At 56.6% G+C, this 16,976-nt stretch overlaps 4 protein-coding genes across 4 annotated transcripts; 2 read left to right on the top strand and 2 right to left on the bottom strand.

Moving 5' to 3' along the window:
* Nucleotides 1–736: 736 nt before the first annotated feature.
* BJ171DRAFT_578391 (uncharacterized protein) lies at nucleotides 737–3,448 on the top strand (the record flags this gene model as incomplete). Its single annotated transcript, XM_053113882.1, has 3 exons — nucleotides 737–1,624; nucleotides 1,944–2,532; nucleotides 2,709–3,448. The coding sequence occupies 3 exons, from the start codon at nucleotides 737–739 to the stop codon at nucleotides 3,446–3,448; spliced, it is 2,217 nt and encodes a 738-aa protein (XP_052969994.1).
* A 1,138-nt stretch (nucleotides 3,449–4,586) lies between these two features.
* Nucleotides 4,587–9,156, bottom strand: BJ171DRAFT_257310 (uncharacterized protein). Its single transcript, XM_053106746.1, has 11 exons — nucleotides 8,974–9,156; nucleotides 8,238–8,784; nucleotides 8,024–8,035; nucleotides 7,743–7,828; nucleotides 7,566–7,582; nucleotides 7,240–7,449; nucleotides 6,612–7,055; nucleotides 6,035–6,405; nucleotides 5,721–5,815; nucleotides 5,392–5,488; nucleotides 4,587–5,246 (listed from the first exon to the last, which is right to left on the bottom strand). The coding sequence occupies exons 1-11, from the start codon at nucleotides 9,089–9,091 to the stop codon at nucleotides 4,733–4,735; spliced, it is 2,511 nt and encodes an 836-aa protein (XP_052969993.1). The 5' UTR covers nucleotides 9,092–9,156; the 3' UTR covers nucleotides 4,587–4,732.
* A 561-nt stretch (nucleotides 9,157–9,717) lies between these two features.
* BJ171DRAFT_257302 (LicD family-domain-containing protein) lies at nucleotides 9,718–11,505 on the bottom strand. The gene is made up of 2 exons (XM_053106745.1): nucleotides 11,090–11,505; nucleotides 9,718–10,886 (listed from the first exon to the last, which is right to left on the bottom strand). The coding sequence occupies exons 1-2, from the start codon at nucleotides 11,348–11,350 to the stop codon at nucleotides 9,798–9,800; spliced, it is 1,350 nt and encodes a 449-aa protein (XP_052969992.1). The 5' UTR covers nucleotides 11,351–11,505; the 3' UTR covers nucleotides 9,718–9,797.
* A 1,017-nt stretch (nucleotides 11,506–12,522) lies between these two features.
* On the top strand, nucleotides 12,523–16,941 carry BJ171DRAFT_578388 (male sterility protein-domain-containing protein; the record flags this gene model as incomplete). Its single annotated transcript, XM_053113881.1, has 12 exons — nucleotides 12,523–12,887; nucleotides 13,033–13,092; nucleotides 13,190–13,362; nucleotides 13,533–13,545; nucleotides 13,677–13,755; nucleotides 13,831–13,980; nucleotides 14,051–14,227; nucleotides 14,296–14,624; nucleotides 14,736–16,078; nucleotides 16,277–16,469; nucleotides 16,591–16,773; nucleotides 16,890–16,941. The coding sequence occupies 12 exons, from the start codon at nucleotides 12,523–12,525 to the stop codon at nucleotides 16,939–16,941; spliced, it is 3,117 nt and encodes a 1,038-aa protein (XP_052969991.1).
* Nucleotides 16,942–16,976: the final 35 nt, after the last annotated feature.

Genomic DNA, 16,976 nt, shown 5'->3' with positions numbered 1-16,976 from the left:
CGAGCACAGAAGTGTCCGCGCATGTCCGCGGACAGACTCGCCCAAATGGCAGTGCGCGTTTCTGCAGACACAGCCTTTGCCCCGGCCGATACTCGTCTTCTGCTCGCGACCAAACGCTCTTTCGCTCTCTCCCTCCCTCCTGCTCCTGCCTGCTCGTGCCTGCTCCTGCTTGCTCCCGTCTACTCCTGCCTGCTCCTGCCTGCTCGCGTATCGGTCCTGCCTGCTCTCTTTCTTTCTCACCACTGCTGTCTCTGGGCCATCAGCCATTCCATTAGTGTCTGCATCCGCGGGTTCCTTCCCCCATTCGTCGCTGTTGCGTTCTCTGCTGCCGTTTCCTTGGCAAGTCTCGCCGTCTTTTGGCCAACATCGTCGTGCGTATCCTCTCCGCGTCCTGCCCATTCACGAGATAGTATCGTTCGCTGCGTTCGTTGCTGTCTCGCTCTTCTGTCGCCGTGTAGCGTCGACTACAAGTACCATCCACCCGCGCTGGCTTCATTGACTGCATGCCTGGCAACTTATTTGGCCTATCGCACTTATTCCACCGTCCACTTATTCCAACATCCATCCACTTATTTCACCGTCCATCCACTTATTCCACCATCCACTTATTCCACATTCATCTTCGTATTCCACCGTCCAACTAACCGTGCCTTGCATTCCCCGCGTCTGCTCTCCATCGCTCCACTTCGACGAACAGGCATATACCCGCACAACCCCCCACCACCCTAACCAACCCATGGTCAACGAAACGGCTTCTCTCTCGGGTCAATCCTCCATCTCGTCCCTGCGTGCGCGATTCGAGGACTCCCAGGTCCCCTCGTCCTCGTATTCGTCGTCCTCCCACCCGTCGCTGTCGCTCAATCGCAAACTCTCGTCGCCTCCCCCGTACTCCTCCGCAGACCCCCATCCACCTCGTCCGGGCTCGAGCGCCTCCACTGGCCCTCCCATCCCCTCCAAACCCCCGTCGCTTTCCCGGCACAGACGGACCCCTTCCGATGCCTCGACCTGCTCGTCGATTGTCTCCTGGTCCTCGACGCCTCCAACCGTCGTCGGCCCTCCCATTCCCTCCAAGCCCGCCAACCTGCAGATCCGCACCCCGCACCACGACAGCCCCGGCGGCTCCAGCCGCTCCGAGACTTCCCTGAGTCGCTCGCTCTCCAAGCGACACACCGTCAGCACCTTTTCTGGCGACGCTGACCATCCCCACAGGCCGGCCCATGACGGACACGACGTCAAGTCCAGAAATCGCCTCAGCATCATGTCGCTTGGCTCCAATCTCGAAGACCACACATCCAGCCCCACGGTCCACTCGCTGCGCGAGATTTTCTCCACGAGCGATCCGGCAACCCCCACCCGAACCAGCTATGTGCCGCCCAAGCTCTTCAACGTCGTCACCGTCACCTCCCCAACCCAGACCAAACCCGCAGAGCAGCTCCCCCGGCCGAAACAGCCTGCCCCGCCTCCTGCCCCGCCTGCTCGCACGCCCTCGTTCCGCACACCGCCAGCCAACAAGCCCGTCCATTCGGGGGTGCATGCCGTCAAGAGCTCGCCTCGAGTCCATCGTCGGAGCCACGCAAATACCGTGACCCTTGATCTCGAAGACGATTCGGGCATCTCTGTCAAGGTGAGAATCACAAACAGCAGCTAGTTGCTTGATCGAGCACAGGCCAGTAGATGCAGCACGCAGTCACCCTCGGTGATCGATGCGGCAGAGCAATGGCGCTGAGGGCAAATATGATGAGCAACAGTGCCCATTCCGCTTGGGTGATACGGTTCATGATATAACGACGCATCCATCGGAAGATGATTTGGAGTCCTTCTCACAGCAACCCAGAGGGCGACGAACAACCGCGCAACAGTATCTTGCCAATCGCTTTGACGGTTTCATCTAACAACCCCCCCCCTGGTACCGTATTCCATCCACCGCCTTTTCAACCGCAAAGGGCCTGCGCGATATTTGGGAAAAGCTCTCGATCGAAAATGGCTGGCATCTGCAGAGTGGCAAGCGCAACCGAAATGCCCACGCATCCTTCAACTCCTGGGCAAAGGCCCTGCAGACCAGCATTAGCCGCGGGTCTGCATCAGGTTCAGGACCAGGGTCCAAGGTCATGAATCTCGTTGGTGAGATCCAGAACGGCCTCTTTGACTCTGGAGCCGCGTCACGCACCACCGAGGTCAAGATCCGTGGCGGTGGCGGCCTCGTTGGCGTGGGCATCGGAAAGGCCGTCTTCCATGACGACATCAAGGAAGAGATTCCCAAGGGCCTGGTGGCCCCGACGGTAGTTGAAATCCGGGATGTTCATGCCAGAGCACAGGCCGACCTCGCTGGCGACGGCTCTTCGACAGCCATCCAAGGAGAGGCAGCCTCAAAGGTGCCCGAGCCGTCGGTGCAGGACACGCCTGCGACGTCCGCCGGCGACGCCGCTGAGAATAGAAGTCCTGTCGCCAGGCGAGAAATCGTCACAGCCAGCAACTTTGAGATTGCGCCGCCGCGAAAGGAATCGTCGGAGCATACGAACTGCGACATGATCGGTGTGTTCCCAATCTCTTGGCAACTGGGCGTCGTTACAGGAGGTGGCGCGTGGTGAGGTGACGTATGGGCTCACGACCAACCATGCGCCGGGCCTCTGTGTGAGCACTCAGTCTAACACTTCTGTGCTTCTCCCGCTGCTCATGTCGTGCCGGACCCTGATGCACTTGGCGAACAGTCTGCGGCGTCAAAACATTCATGGTCAATGATCGCAAGGTGCACGAGATCGAGCTCAAATGCCACGAGTGCGACTCGGTCTTCATTCTGACTGCCGGTCACGAATGTGCCGAAGACGAAGAGATTGTTCTCGAGTCTGACGACGAGGAGGATGAGGATGAACTGCTTGAAAGCGACATCGACGAGATCGACAACACCATCAACGACCTCGATCCTGCCACCAAGTCGCTGTTTGACGAAGTCAAAGAATTGGATCACCACTTGCCGCTGCCGCTGCCGTTTTCGCCTACCGTCGAGACAAGCACCCTGCAGGCCCAAGATGCCCTCGGTGACGAAGCGGCCGACCTCACGGCAGCCCCAGCCGAACAGGACACGTCTGCCGACACAAGCGGTGCACCGGCTACAGATTCTCGCCTTGCCAAGATCGATACCCATCCCTCTGCTGTCGCAGCAGCGAAGCTGCCAAGCCCCGTGGAGCCCGTCGATACCACTCCCACCACCACCACCACCACCACCACCTCGCTCGTTCGCAAAGTCGACAGCGCCGTCGATATCGACCCGTGTGGGTCCAGCCCCGTCTCACCCATCTCCCCGTCCAGCTCGAAACCGCGCTCGATTCACACCAAGCAAAGCCGAGAGTCCGTCTCTGTCCGGTCAGAGCAAAGCAATCAGCGCCGAAAGCCCGCTGGCCTCGAGTGGCTGCGGGATAAGGATACCGAATACGTCAATTTGATTCTCTAAGTTGAAGATGTTGCGATGGCGCACTCTGGCACCTCTGCTTGGGTATGCAAAAGAAGAGGACCCGGTCGTAGTACATGCCACACTGGCCCCATAGCCCAGCACCGCTGCGGGTCGCAACGACCCAGGTCCAGACCACAAGCGTGCTCAACCCGATTCTGCCCTTCTCCCCCTCTCTCTTCCACCTTGTCCCTGGCGCTTGCACCCACCATCTTTCCGCATCCCCCTCCCACCCGTTGTTTCCCATCTTCGCAATCCGCTCATCGTTCTTCATGTCCTTTGTGTCTTTTTGCACCAGCCCAGGCGTCTCTCCCTCCTGGCCTTCCATGCCTTTGTTGCTGCTGTGGCCCATGTCCCCCCCCCACATACATACATACATACATACAGACAGACAGACACCACTGGCTCGGTCGCGCTTCTGAATCGATCTTTATAATGGAAAAAACTAGCCTTTAGAAGTATACTGGAAGGAGCATGTGTGTGGGTCGCTGTTACCGCTGCACATTCAGGTCGGTATCAGCGCAGCGCCGAACAGTGCCGGGCTGAGCCGAGCGGGTTGGTGAGCAGTGTGAACCAGTTAGTGGGAGAGCAATTTGAGGTGCCACAGTTGTGTGCATGGCTTGATTTATCATTCATTACACTTTATTCAGAAAAAAACGGGACAATATAGCCGTTTCCATGAACATGTAGTATGTGCTGTGCTTGCGTCAAGCAAAGCCACAAGAAATAAAACAGATCACTTTGGCAGCCTCCGAGTGAAGACCACCGGTCGCAGTGCAGCGATGCGGAAATCGAGGGTGCTGTGTTTGGCCATGATTGCGATGAGTGGATGGGTGGGTGTATTCAGGTCATAGAAACAACCCCTGTCATGGCTCAACGAGGTGTCCCATTTCATTGTGGAAACGCTGTAAAATGGGATAGCCAGTAATGCACCACGCTCGAGCAAGAGACTCGTCACCCATGAACGGCACTCATCGTGGCATGTACATATCCTTGGATCACGCAGCACGATCTGCTCCGGCAAATGACCAGCGTGCAGACCATATTCGTGTCCCTGCCTACTTTCGGATGCGCATTTTTGAATGATGGATGTGAATATGTGTAGTCGCCCCCCCCCTCTCCCTCTCCTTCATTATTCAACTGTAGCAGCTCGGTCTCCAGTTTCGTTGTTTTTGTGTTTGTGTGTGTGCTGGAATATTGATTTGATAACTTCCTCCACCCCTCTTGTCTCCTCCTCACTTCCCCCCACAAGAGTCACGACACTTCTCATCGATTTTGCAGGCTGCTTCAAACGGGTGACTTTGACGAGATATCGTCCGTCTCCTCGAACGTACTCATGATCTTCATGACGGGGTTGTTTCGGATAGAGAGGCGATTGGAGGAAGAGCAGTGCCCGCTGTTGTGCTGGCGGTGGTGCTCGTTCGCATGCAGCGTGAACTTTGAGGCATTGAGCTCGTCGCCCGTCTCGGCGTCCGACAAAACCCACTTGTTCCAAACTTCGATCGGCCTCGCTGGAATTCGGTACTCGTCTTCGCTGACAATGACCTTTACCGGGGTCAGCACCGGCGGCTTGGACTCGTCGGCCTTGCCTTGGCTGTCGAGCACGGGTGACAAGCGCTCACGCACAATGAAGCACTGTCTTGTGTCGTTGTGGATCATGGACCCATCGGCCTGTGTCGAAGGGATGGTAGTCCCGAGACGATGCTTGCCCGGAAAGATGTATCCAAGCAGAAAGAATCGCTGCTTGCTCTCACCCTGGTCGCTGAGGTTGGGGATGCGGCGATCTTGCTGGACAATCAGGCTGTGGATACGGCGACGTGTTGAGGGGCGGCGTGTGAGGGCCGATAGCAAACGCATACTCTCACCACTGCTGATCCGACGATGATTTGATGGAAGAAAAACTGTAATGATGAACGGCCAACGGCCGGGCTTGTTGCCAAACTTACGTGGACCACTGGTAATGCCACTGCTTGGCAGCATCGTCGTAAATCTGGGAGAAGGTGCTGTTGACCATGGCGTACAGCGAGTTCATGAGCATGATGGCTGATTCCCCCCAAAGGCAGCGCAGCGCAGCAGCAGGGAGCAATAGTTTGGGCGAAAGTGTTAGTCGAATCTCTCTGAAATCCGCACTCCTGTTCCCGGCGTATATATTTTATGCATCGGTGCCTACAATGACAATGAGTGTACTCGATCCCGACAGAGTACGGTTGATATGGCAAAACGAGAGATGCATCGACAGCGCCAACGGGAACAAGTCTCCGCACCAATAACCTACCGATAGACAGCTGGTACATAAAATACACGAATATCGTGTATGAGCTTGTATCGCTCTGCTGAAAGTCGTCAAAGTTGGCGAGACCAAAGAGGAACCTGGCCCCGGCAGAGCGACAGGGCAGAGGAGACAGCCAATCAATCAGAAGAAACGATCAAGCAGAGAAGACAGCCAAGCAGAGGAGGCGATCAAGCCGAGGAGACAGCCAAGCAGAGGAGTGTGAGCGGTAGTTCGTCAAAGTTTTTGGGTGAGACCACTGCGGCTGCTAACAAAACCCAACAGAGCGATCGCCAGCGATAATCAAGGCTGCTGCTTACTCGAACAGGGACAGATGGGCTGTCAAATAGTCATTCCACTTGGCCATGCCCGAGTTCCTCATCTGCAAATAGAACGTCTGGGCAAAGGCCAGCAGAAATATAGAGTAGATGCACAGCCACGAGAGCACATCGTGGAAGATGTTGCGGAAGAAGATGATCGCCAGCGTTCCGATCTTGGGGAACCCCTTGGCAAAGTACAGCAGCAGCATCCACCCCAGAAAGGCCAGGATCCCGATCGCGATGGTGTCGATCTTGGCGTGCAAGATGGGGTCGCTGATTGGTGCATATCGAAGGGCCCCGACCACGGCCGTGCTCGCCACAAAGACCCAAGTCGAGAGGTTCTCGGTCCAGCCAGTGAACGACCAGTATGGCTGAGTTTCATAGTGGTGGGGCCGACAAGGTGCGTGGGTTCGGCGGAGTCGATACCATTCGAGTTGGTGCAGAGGGGATGCCCAGTTGCCCCCCGGAGTGAAACCACGGTCAGCTTCGTTAACAAGCAAGAGCGCACGAGGCGTGCCGAGTTGCAAGTACTCCAAGAGCCAACAACTCACAGCAGTGTCGCCGACGAGTACAGTACCCCAAACGATTCAATGTACATCTCGGCAAGCTCCTTGAGGACCATAATCGTGGCCCCGGCGAGCGCGCCGCACTCAAGTATCAGCCGCGGATACGGATTGATCGAGTAGTTTGTCCACTGGCTGTGGTCCGACGGCAGAAAGGCGATCGACAGGGTGATGCACACGATCGTCACGAGGTACAAGATCAGATCGGCCAAAAAGTAGCGCTTGACAAACTTTTCCCATTTGACCCTGAGCACCAGGTTCAGAGCGGGATGCATCAGAAGCTCGGTGTCCTCGTTCTCGATCGCAATCTCGAGGGCGGACTTGATCCGCACCGTGTGGGTGATCTTGTGCGAGTTGCAGTGCGTGACATAAGTGTGGAAGTGCGACGATGGCTCCATGGGATCGCGCCAGGTGTCGATTTCATCGACAGGGAACATGTACGACGAGCACATGCCAAACTGAATGGCGCCAAAGAGCAGAGCATCAGAGCCGCTGCGATACGACGATACGTGGGCTGCAGCACAGAAATGGGTGCATCCGCTCTTCCATCAAGATGGGCGGGGCAATATCCATGGAGTCTATGCGGATGGATAAAGTCCGTGGAATCGACAGGGTCCGCAAGAGCCCATCGTCGAGTCTTACCTTCCAGAGCGGAACTTTGATCAAGTCTAGGACAGCTTTGTGTCCGCGGTCGATGCCGACCAGAAATGGCGTCTGGCCAAAGTGGTTTCGAATCTTGTTGGGATGGTGGCTGGGATCAATCGCCTTGGCGCAGTGCTTATCGATGATGCTCCAACAGCTCTCCGAAGACCCATCTTGGGATCCAGTAAAGAGGCCCCAATAGGCCAAGACCTGGACAAGAGAGAAGCACTGGTTAGCGGCTTGATCGATCCCTTCACCTCCTCGACCGCACACAGCGTTGCGAAGGCATAAGGTTCGGGTTGCAGAGCACGAGATTGAATCCGTACGTGCATGACGGTGTTTCCTGTATCGATGAGACTGGGTGAGTGGCTGTTGAATGTGCCATGCAGATTACATCCGCTCTTCGCCCGGAGACTCAGTGCAGCAAAAGCTGCCCTTGCCACTGCTCCACCGCCGGTAGGCCAGCAAATTCATCGCCAAGCATTCGCTTCACAAATCCTCACCAAGATAGTCCTGTTTGCACGGATCGGCGCCATTATCCAGGAGAAATTGAACAATCTTGGAATGGCCAGATACAGCAGCAAATGATCTGGCGGTGGGGGTGGGAGAGATTGTGTATTACAACGAATCAGCATAGCAACTACTTTCGGGGATCGAGGAGGAGGCCAGAGCAAGGGTGATGAGATTCGTTGGGTTGCATAGCATGTCGCGGACTCGGCATCTGCATCTGCATCTGCATCGGCAGAAAACATCGTGTCGATTCGATTCATCGCTGCATACTTACAGTACAGTCCCACTATTCAGGGCGGCCACGAGCAGATATTCAGAGCAAGCAACCACGAACTCAGTCAGTACGAGCCCGCGAATCTATACTGCATTCCTATCGGAATCGCCAGCGCGAGCCGCCTCCCCCCCCCATCTTTACCCACGTGAAGCTGCATTCAAAGTATAAAGCCATCAGCGCCCAGTTGGGAACAGCGCACTCAAATAGGGCTTACCCATAGTACATGTATCCTGATTTGTACTCTCTTGAGCATTTGCGGCTCTTGGCATCGTCGGCGTCAAACTCGTAGCCGCTCACGGGATCACAGTTGATGTTGGCGCCGTGCCGGACCAGGAACCGAGTCATGTTCAGGTCGTTCTTGACCACAGCTAGATGGAGTGGCATCTCGCCGTAGTATCGGAACCCCAAGTACGGCTGGTTGATCAGATCGCCTCCGTAGTGGCGAACAATGTATCGAGCGACGGCGCGATGATTCCCAGACTCGTCCTTGATGGTGTCCTGGTGGAAGTGCAGTTGATCAGTCGAGTCGATGGCGTCGGCGTCGTCAGGCACATTTCCGGCACCATCGTCGATGAAGAGAATGGCGGTATGTAGAATGGTTTCGCCTTCGGGGCCTCGCTGCAGCAGGAGAGACTTGATGTCGCTGCCAGGCATGCTCGGCGCTTTGTATCCATGCAGGGCCTGCTCGAGCTTAAAGAGATTGCCACTGCGAACAGCAAACCACAGCGGGTCCGTGCCGTAAAGCTCTGGCTGACGGAAGGCTATCGGCCGACCAAGGAGGAGTTCTGTTACCAGCGCGACCATGACTGGCAGCTATTCTCTTTCCCCGATAATCTCGAGATATCCCGCAGGCGCTCGCGAAAGATCGCACAGCCATCCATCTGGCAGCATTGCATGCGCTGTTACAATCCATCGAGATGCGGTGAGGAAACATGGCGACAAGCACATACCAATCGATTCTCGCCAACGTCGTGGTGGCGCCTTTGGGGAAAGCATCGACAACGACGGGACGTTCAGACCGACTCTGCGGGGGGTGCCGCTCTTGGATGAGCTCTGAGCCGTTGCCATTTCGCACAGGTTGCAGCGCGGTTGGGCGAACACAATGAGGGATTCGAGCTGGCGATCGGATGGACGCCGCGATCGCGAGTTGGGTTGGCGAAGGGGCCTCGCCAGGATGCGCAATATCCATGCAGAGACATCGCTTGGGTACTTGGTCCGAGCAGGGCGAGCCGATCGGAGAAAATGGGAGGGCCCTCCCGCTCAAACGCATGGATTCAGTGGATCAACATCGGAGGCGACTTGGCTTGATGCCCGACAGCGGTGCATCTTGACCTTGAATGCAGACCGGATTCTGGTGCATTCACATCGATTGTTACAAACTCTAAGCCGCACCGTCGAACGAAACCCGAGTGCCCGAGGGACTTCAGACAGGGTTGCCCGAGGCATCTCCATCGATCTCTTTCCAGCACGTAGATGGTCGTTGAACATGGTGTGTGTGTATTCAAGAGCCAGAGCAAATACATGTGTCCCACGAGAGTTCAGAGTCATTCGGCCGGTCGACGTGATCTGTGGAGTCGACCAGACCATGCACAATCACTAGCTTTGGATCGCTGAGCTGCAAGAGCGGTGCCTATTTCATGTCCATGGTGGTCGCAGCCATCCGACTATCACCTCGCGAAACAGAATCGGGTGGGAGGCCTTGAGGACCTTACTGGCTCGTTGAGGATCTCAGAGCCGAAAATGATAATTGGCATTATCCACAAGACGAACCTTCTCAGTAAACCATCCGGCCGGGGATCCAAAAGCCACGCAGCACAAAGCTCTGAGGTAGATTGAAGTAGTTACCGCGATCACCATAGTCGATCCGGGGTGTGAGATCGGACTCGGTCACATTCACCTCACAGGCAGTGTCATTCTTCTCCCAGCTAACATGCATCGCCCGGGAGAGGAACCAGCCAGAGTCGAGGATATAGGTTTCGTAGAGACCAGTGCAATCGAGTTCGACCCACTCACCCTCCACATTCCGATTCGGGATGAAGGGTGACCGCAGATGGGAAGTTGGCGAGACAAAGATGTAGTTGCGGTAGACGGCCCGGTGGCTCGCCATGACACCATACTCGTAGTCCAGGACTTGCTGGTGATCTCGCGGGACCCATGCCGGGATACCCTCGAACTCATCCCGGACAATATGCTGCACCAGCGCCGAGTTGATCGAGTGACCAGATTTGTCCTCGAGAGTGCCAGGGCTCCAGACGACCATCGACAGCGCCATGATATCCAGAAAGACGCCGGAGCGGGTGTCGATGACTCGGATGTCAACCGTATTTGCGGTGTCTGGGAGCCGATACCAAGCGAGTGGGCTGACGACAATGTGGTATCGGCCGTCGCCCAGCTTGGTGTTGTTGAAAGGGATCAGAAATGGAAGAATCCGACAAGAGATTTGGACGTCGATATCGGTGTCCCAGGGCAGCCGACGCTTGTTCCAGTACCATCCGAGCAGTGTTCCGTGCGAGAGCCAGTAGGGAATCCGGTGCTGGTCGGCAAAGGCAGCCCATGCCCGAAAGAGATCTCGATAGAGGACGTCATACATCTTCCTGGGGTACTCCACCGGATGGGCGGCGCCGCTCTCCAGGTAGGAGCGATCGAGGACAGGTGCATTTCTCTCGTTGAAAAATGAAGGCGCATCGGGCATCAGCAGATACGAAGTGTCGAGCAGGAGGCTCCGGTTGATGGGTGCTGGCCGGAAATCCTGGAGGGTGAGCTCGAGAACGGCTCCCGCTGCTGGCAACTTTGCGTTTGTGTGGGTGTAGAACTGAGGAGTTTCACCGACAATGGTGGAGGCGACGTCATAGGCCCCCTTGAGCTGGTGAAGGACGCAGAATCGATGGCATTATTAGCTCGAAGTGAGACACAGAGCATGGCGGGGAGGCAAGAGATGGCGATGGAATCGAGCACAATGAGATTGGGGCACAAGAGAAACAGAACGACGCTCGTCAATGGCAAGATGGCATGGTGGTCGAAATCAGATCCAGAGCCGAGCAGACTCGGGTCAAGCAGTGGCCATACCTCCGGATGCAAACGAGGATGCCCGCCAACCCGCCAAGTGGGCCCCTTCGATGATGCAAACCACGATCGAGCCAGGCCGACATACAGGACCCACGGCACAGCGAGCGAAATGAGCAGGGCTGCGATTAGTAGCCAAAGGAGACTCCGCCTCCTGCGCCTTGAGAATCTTGGCGATGAAGAGCCCAACAGCGAGGTGGCATCGGGCAGACGGCCAGATCGACGCATTGTCGGGATGGGGGCGAGGGGCCTGAGTCTGTCCATCAACGGCAGGAGCAGTTGGCACTGCCGACGGCAAGAGAGGGGCGAAGTGGGTGGGGGGACCTGCTGGCTGGAGTGGGCAAGATGCTGTCGGAAATGCCGCTGGCCCAGGAGGATGGAGCAGCAGGAGGAGGGAGGAGCAGGAGGATGGAGGAGGAGCAGGAGGATGCTGGTGGTGCGCCTTGCAGGACCTGGCAAAAGCCACAGCCCAGAAACCACTGGCGTTTGGCTTGGGGAGGGACAATCGAAAGTTCTCTGGGACTGCGGGCCTTGGCTGTCCGTTATTCCGAAGGCTGACCGCAACTCATCCACAAATGTCTTCAATTGTCAAGAGGAGTCCAAGGATACACTGCGGGCTCGTTGAGGACACACCGATCGCTACCGTCAAGTGTCAAGTTCGAAACTGCCACACAAGTTCGGGATCGAGAGGCATGGGCTCTAGGAGTATATGCACTCCATACCGAATCCAGGACGACCCGTTTGTATGGCTCCCTCGGCTATCGCAGCCGAGTCTTTGCCGATGGCGAGCTCAAGATTTTTCTCAGAATACAGCTGAGCCAACAACACAAGGGATAACCGAACCTCCAACTGGCCGCCTGCAACATGTGCCAGGACTTTGACAGGAAAGGAAGCTGTCGGCATTGACATTGCATAGGTTTTGAGGAATAGATCGTCAAGTCAGGATATGGATATTCCTCAAGTCCTCGTCGTTCGAGGTTCTTTGGGTCCAATGACTTGTTCCATCAACATGCTGTGCCGCAAGGGTGCTCTGATGCACAGCAATGAAGCACACCGAAATCAACCCGTTTAGCATCACAGTACGAAGGCAAGTTGATGATGGCTGACGCATATCGACTCGCTGGATTCACAACCATGCAGGATCCGAGGATGCGAGATCCTTCGGCGTCCAGACTGAAACGAGCTCGCTGCCGATGTCTTGGGAAGAGCAAAGGAGCCGGCTTGGTGGCGTTGGAACGCGTTTCCGTCTGGGCTGGCAGGACGCACAAGAGAGAGCACCGAGGCAGATTATCGAGACAGCCCAAGAGCGGCCCCCTCTTCCTTCCCCTCGCCGATGCCGCCTCCCCTCGCTCCATCCGTCGATATCGCCGTCTTGGTGTTGTCAGGCCACAGGCGACAAATCCAGCCCCGTCAGCGGAACCAGATACCACACCGTCATGGCAAACGACCAAGATGTCTCTGAGGATATCGAGCCTCTTGTTCCCCAACAAGCCCAAACCCCTGTCTCCCAACAACCAACCTTCCCTTCTCAGCCCGATCCCTTTGGCCCCTGGCTCCATCCCGTCGAGTGCCTCGTCAACATTGCCCGCGACGAGCCCGATGCCCTCCTGATCAACACATATGAGAGCGGCATCTCGGAGCGACTCAGCTATCTCCGTGTGTGGAAGCAGGCATACTCGGTCGCCCAGGCTCTCAAGGCTCTCCCTGGCTGGAACGACGACGGCCACGAGGTCATCGGCACCTTCTGCGAGGCCGAAGCCAGCTGGGTGATCTACTCGTTTGCTGTGTGGATGCTGGGCAAGTGAGTATCTCTGGTCTGGTCTGGTCTGGTCTGGTCAGTCTGCCTGTGCATGACATAATCGGTCTTTGTCCCTGCCATGACATGACTGGGAATTGTCCCTGCCATGACCAGGATCGAGTCTCATCTGTCCCTTGTTGCCATCCAGGAAAACACTCAACCTCGCTCTCAATTTCCCTGCCGCTGTTCGCAAGGCTCTGTGCGAGAGGTTTGTACTTGTGCTTGTCTCGCATGTGTCTCAGGAGATTGACATCCCAGAGACCTCTGTGCTCAACCTGACTCGACCTTGACTCCAATCGAAACAGACACTCCATCAAGTACATCCTCTACCACCACACCAAGCCTGGCCGCACCATTGGAGTGACGCTGATTGATGCCACCACGTTCCCTGTGCTGGACAGCATCCCACCCCCGTCTCTCGAAGTCTGTGAACCCCTTGATGATTATGTCACCATCCAGTGCACCTCTGGAACAACGGGTATGTGGGGTGGTCGAGCGTGATGGTCCAGCAGCAAAGCAGATGGTGCAGTGGTGGATAGAGTAAGATGGTGAATGCGGTGAATGTGGAAAGTGATGCGCTGACGATGCATATCCAACCCACAACCCGACTCCTTCGTCCTGCATCCTGGCTCCTCGTCGCTCCCACAGGCATCCCCAAGTCGTGAGTTCTCCTGTGGCTTCTGATCCTGTGGATTCTGATCCTGTGTCTACCTGATACTTGTTCACAGTCACAAGTGATCGCATCACCACTCGCTGACTGAATCCTTCTGTGTTTGATGTTAATTGTTACAGGTTCAGGTTTGCACACACTGGAGCTATCACTATTCGAACATCCATCGGGATCAGCAAGTGTAGTGTCGGGCTCCTGCAAGTAAGAATGGAGGTCGCGATGAAACACATCGACGAGCATTTAGTGATGGATATACTGAAAATGGACTATTCTCAGCCTCCATCCTTTGCGGCCACATTGAGTCTTTTCCTCAGTTCTTTGAACCTCGGAGGATCTGTGTGGATTCCAAAGTCAACTTTCAACGCCGTCGAGAAAGCAATGGACGTTGTTCAAATCTTCGACGATGGCGTTTCATATATTTTTATGGTACGTCGCAAATTGATAGGCGATTAGAGGCCCCTTAATTCACATCATAACAGCCACTATGTCCCTACAGACTCCCTCTTTCATCAAGCTTGTCATCAGCATCGCTGCCTCCCGGAACCAGAATGCCAAGTGGACGAAGACAAGAGTTATCGGTCTGGGCTCCGAGTACATCCCTATGAGTGTCGTCCACATGACGAGAGGGAGATTCCCTAATGCCCAGATTCAGTCGGGCTACGCCTCAAGCGAGGTAGAGTTCATTCTATCACGTTACATGCTCACCACAGTCGTGATCGCTGACCATATTGTCCTCACCAGACAGCAGTTGTTGGTGCAATTTCATATATGCGGATCCCGAACAACAGCCCCATCCCAGAGAAGTTGGTCTACAAGCTGGCCAAGCCTGGGGTGCGATGCCTTCTCTTTGACGAGGAGGGCAATATCGTTGATCAAAATGTCTCCAACAGCGGGATCCTGGTCTTTGCCGTCGACCCCGACCATCCCGTCCGCAACCACCCCGACTTTGTCAACGCCGATCCCAACGACAGACTGGCCTCCTTTGGCTTCCTCAGCGACGGCTCGCCTCGTGTCTGCACCATGGACTGGGTCGAGATGGTCAGCGAGAACGAGTTTACGGTCGTTGGAAGGTGAGTGCGATATCCCTGTGTCCACCGAGTGGTCTGTGCCCTCCTTCCACTAGTCCTCCACCAATCCATCCCACACTCTTCATTCTCACACCTCACACCTCACACACCCAGATTCGACCAGAAGATCAAGGTCAACGGTGTCTATGTCGACCTGAACCATCTCGAGGCCCTGGTCGTCCAGCACCTGAGCCACACCATCGCCGACTGTGCGTTTGTCCAGACCTCCGAGAAGAAGATCGTGATGCTGTATGTTCTCCAGGCCCGTCCCACGACCCGCACCGAGCCCAGCGACATCATCCGGATGACCCAGGATCTGCTTGCACTCGTCAACGTCTCCAAGGTGCCGATCCACAACTGTTTCCAGCTCGACGAGATCCCCATGATCGAGAGTGGCAAGCGCGACCTCAAGAAGATCAAGTGGATCGCCGAGAACAACGATCTGCACCAAGGATCCGTTGTGTATCCTCGTCTCGCCCCCAGCGATGCCCCGCTGTTTCGCATCGCGGCTGCAATCTCCAGCCTCGGCAGCCAGCTCCTCGGGATTCCCTCTCTCGACGGCCGCAACTACAGCATCAGCGGGGCTGGGTTTGACTCGCTGAGTGTCGGCCGCCTGGCGCTCGCAATCAAGGAAGAGTACGATGTCGAGATCTCGCCGATGATGCTGCTCTCGAACGGCCTGACGCCCCTCGATGTCGCCCAGCTGGTGATTGATCTCCAAGGCAACCACCCGCTGATGCCACCGACAGTCGACCTCGACCAGGAGGCCGCCCGGCTCGACGATGCGAGTGTGACGGCCGAGGGTCTCCCTCCACTTGTCTTTCCCGAGTCGCCTCGCGGCATCGTCCTGACGGGGGCCACTGGCTTCCTCGGATCGTTCCTGCTGTACGAGCTGGCTGCCAAGTTCCCTGCTGCCAGGATCTACTGTCTGGTCCGAGCCGCGAGCGACCAGGCTGCCATCGACCGCATCTTTGATACAGCCAGAAAGCTGATCCTCAACCCGCAGCAGACGCACTACCTCGTGAACAATGTCAAGCCGCGACTCGTTGGTGTCTGCGGCGATCTGTCGCTCGACCAGTGGGGACTGACCAACAAGCGATGGAAGAAGATCGGCAAGGAGACCGACATGGTTGTGCACTGCGGCGCCGAGGTGCACTGGCTCGACGACTATGAGGCGCTCAAGGGGCCGAATGTCCTGGGTACGGCGACGGCCCTGCGGCTGGCCACGACCCACCACCTGAAGCCGCTGCACTTCATCTCGGCGGTCGGGGCGATTCCCATGGCACGGGGTGCAAGGACGCCGCTCGAGGAGAGGGTGTATTCCAACTGGAACGTCTCTGGCGGGTATGCACAGACCAAGTGGGTCTCTGAGCAGCTGATCAACAAGGCACGATCGAGGGGAGTGCCTGCGACGATCATCCGACCATCGCTGATTGCAAGCGACAGTGTCTATGGAGGTGAGTCACTGGATGTGATATGGCAATGTGGTGTGGTGGTGTGGTGGTGTGGTGGTGTGGTGGTGTGGTGGTGTGGTGGTGTGGTGGTGTGGTGGTGCAGCAGCTCATCTCAGCTCACTCTCACTCTCACTCTCACTCTCACTCTCACTCTCACTCTCACTCTCACTCTCACTCTCACTCTCACTCTCACTCTCTCAGTGTGCCACTCGGACGACTACATCTGGCAGTATATCAAGGGATGCATCCGCATCGGAATCGCTCCCTCCAATGCCACTCCCGTGACCATCACCATGAATCCAGTCGACCATGTCGCCAAGGTGGTCGCTGCGATCGCAGCCTCCGAGGTGGCCCTGCCCAAGTTTGTGTTCCACATCAGCGACCCAGAGCGCAGGTGAGATGAGCGAGCCGAGTGGCAAGCAGTCAGGGAGGGCAGGATGAGTGCCATTCCTCGGCAGTCACTCACTCACCCACACCACCATCCCACACATCCTGTCCCTCGGCCCACCTCGCAGCGTCGTCACCGAGACCAAACTGTTCGAGATCGTCAATGCCTATGGCTGGCCCGTCATGTTCGAGACCCGCGAGCGATTCAAGGCCCTGCTTTACCGACCGTCGCTGCCCAACGGCTCGTCGATGCTGACGCTCATGCATCTGATCCTGAGCATGTCCTTCCTGGTCGACAACACCAACACCCGGTCGATCTATCCGGCCCTCGGTTCCCCAGGCCGGGAGGATCGCCGGGCGAGGGCTGCTTGTACCTGACCCATATCGGGTATCTGCCACCTCCTCCGAACCCTCCGTCGCCGCTGAGACCCGAGGAGCACCCGCGGCCCAACATCTTCCGTCCCGACACCCACAACTAGCTCGGTGGTGGAGGTCACTGCATGTTTGGCAGTGC

Source organism: Polychytrium aggregatum (genome assembly GCF_025602895.1).
Source record: "Polychytrium aggregatum strain JEL109 chromosome Unknown BJ171scaffold_6, whole genome shotgun sequence".
NCBI lineage: Eukaryota > Fungi > Chytridiomycota > Chytridiomycetes > Polychytriales > Polychytrium > Polychytrium aggregatum.
Note: the sequence above shows the minus strand (reverse complement) of the source record. Positions and strands in the feature narration are given on the sequence as shown.

Excerpts from the sequence above, each read along its gene's own strand:
- BJ171DRAFT_257302 (XM_053106745.1), bottom strand. The coding sequence starts at position 11,350 with ATGGACAGACTCAGGCCCCTCGCCCCCATCCCGACAATGCGTCGATCT. Across the intron at positions 10,887-11,089 it reads ATCCTCGTTTGCATCCGGAG|CTCAAGGGGGCCTATGACGT; the intron begins GTATGGCCACTG and ends GTCCTTCACCAG.
- BJ171DRAFT_257310 (XM_053106746.1), bottom strand. The coding sequence starts at position 9,091 with ATGGCAACGGCTCAGAGCTCATCCAAGAGCGGCACCCCCCGCAGAGTC. Across the intron at positions 5,816-6,034 it reads GCCCATCTGTCCCTGTTCGA|GTTCCTCTTTGGTCTCGCCA; the intron begins GTAAGCAGCAGC and ends TGCCGGGGCCAG. Across the intron at positions 5,489-5,720 it reads TATGTACCAGCTGTCTATCG|CCATCATGCTCATGAACTCG; the intron begins GTAGGTTATTGG and ends GGGGGGAATCAG.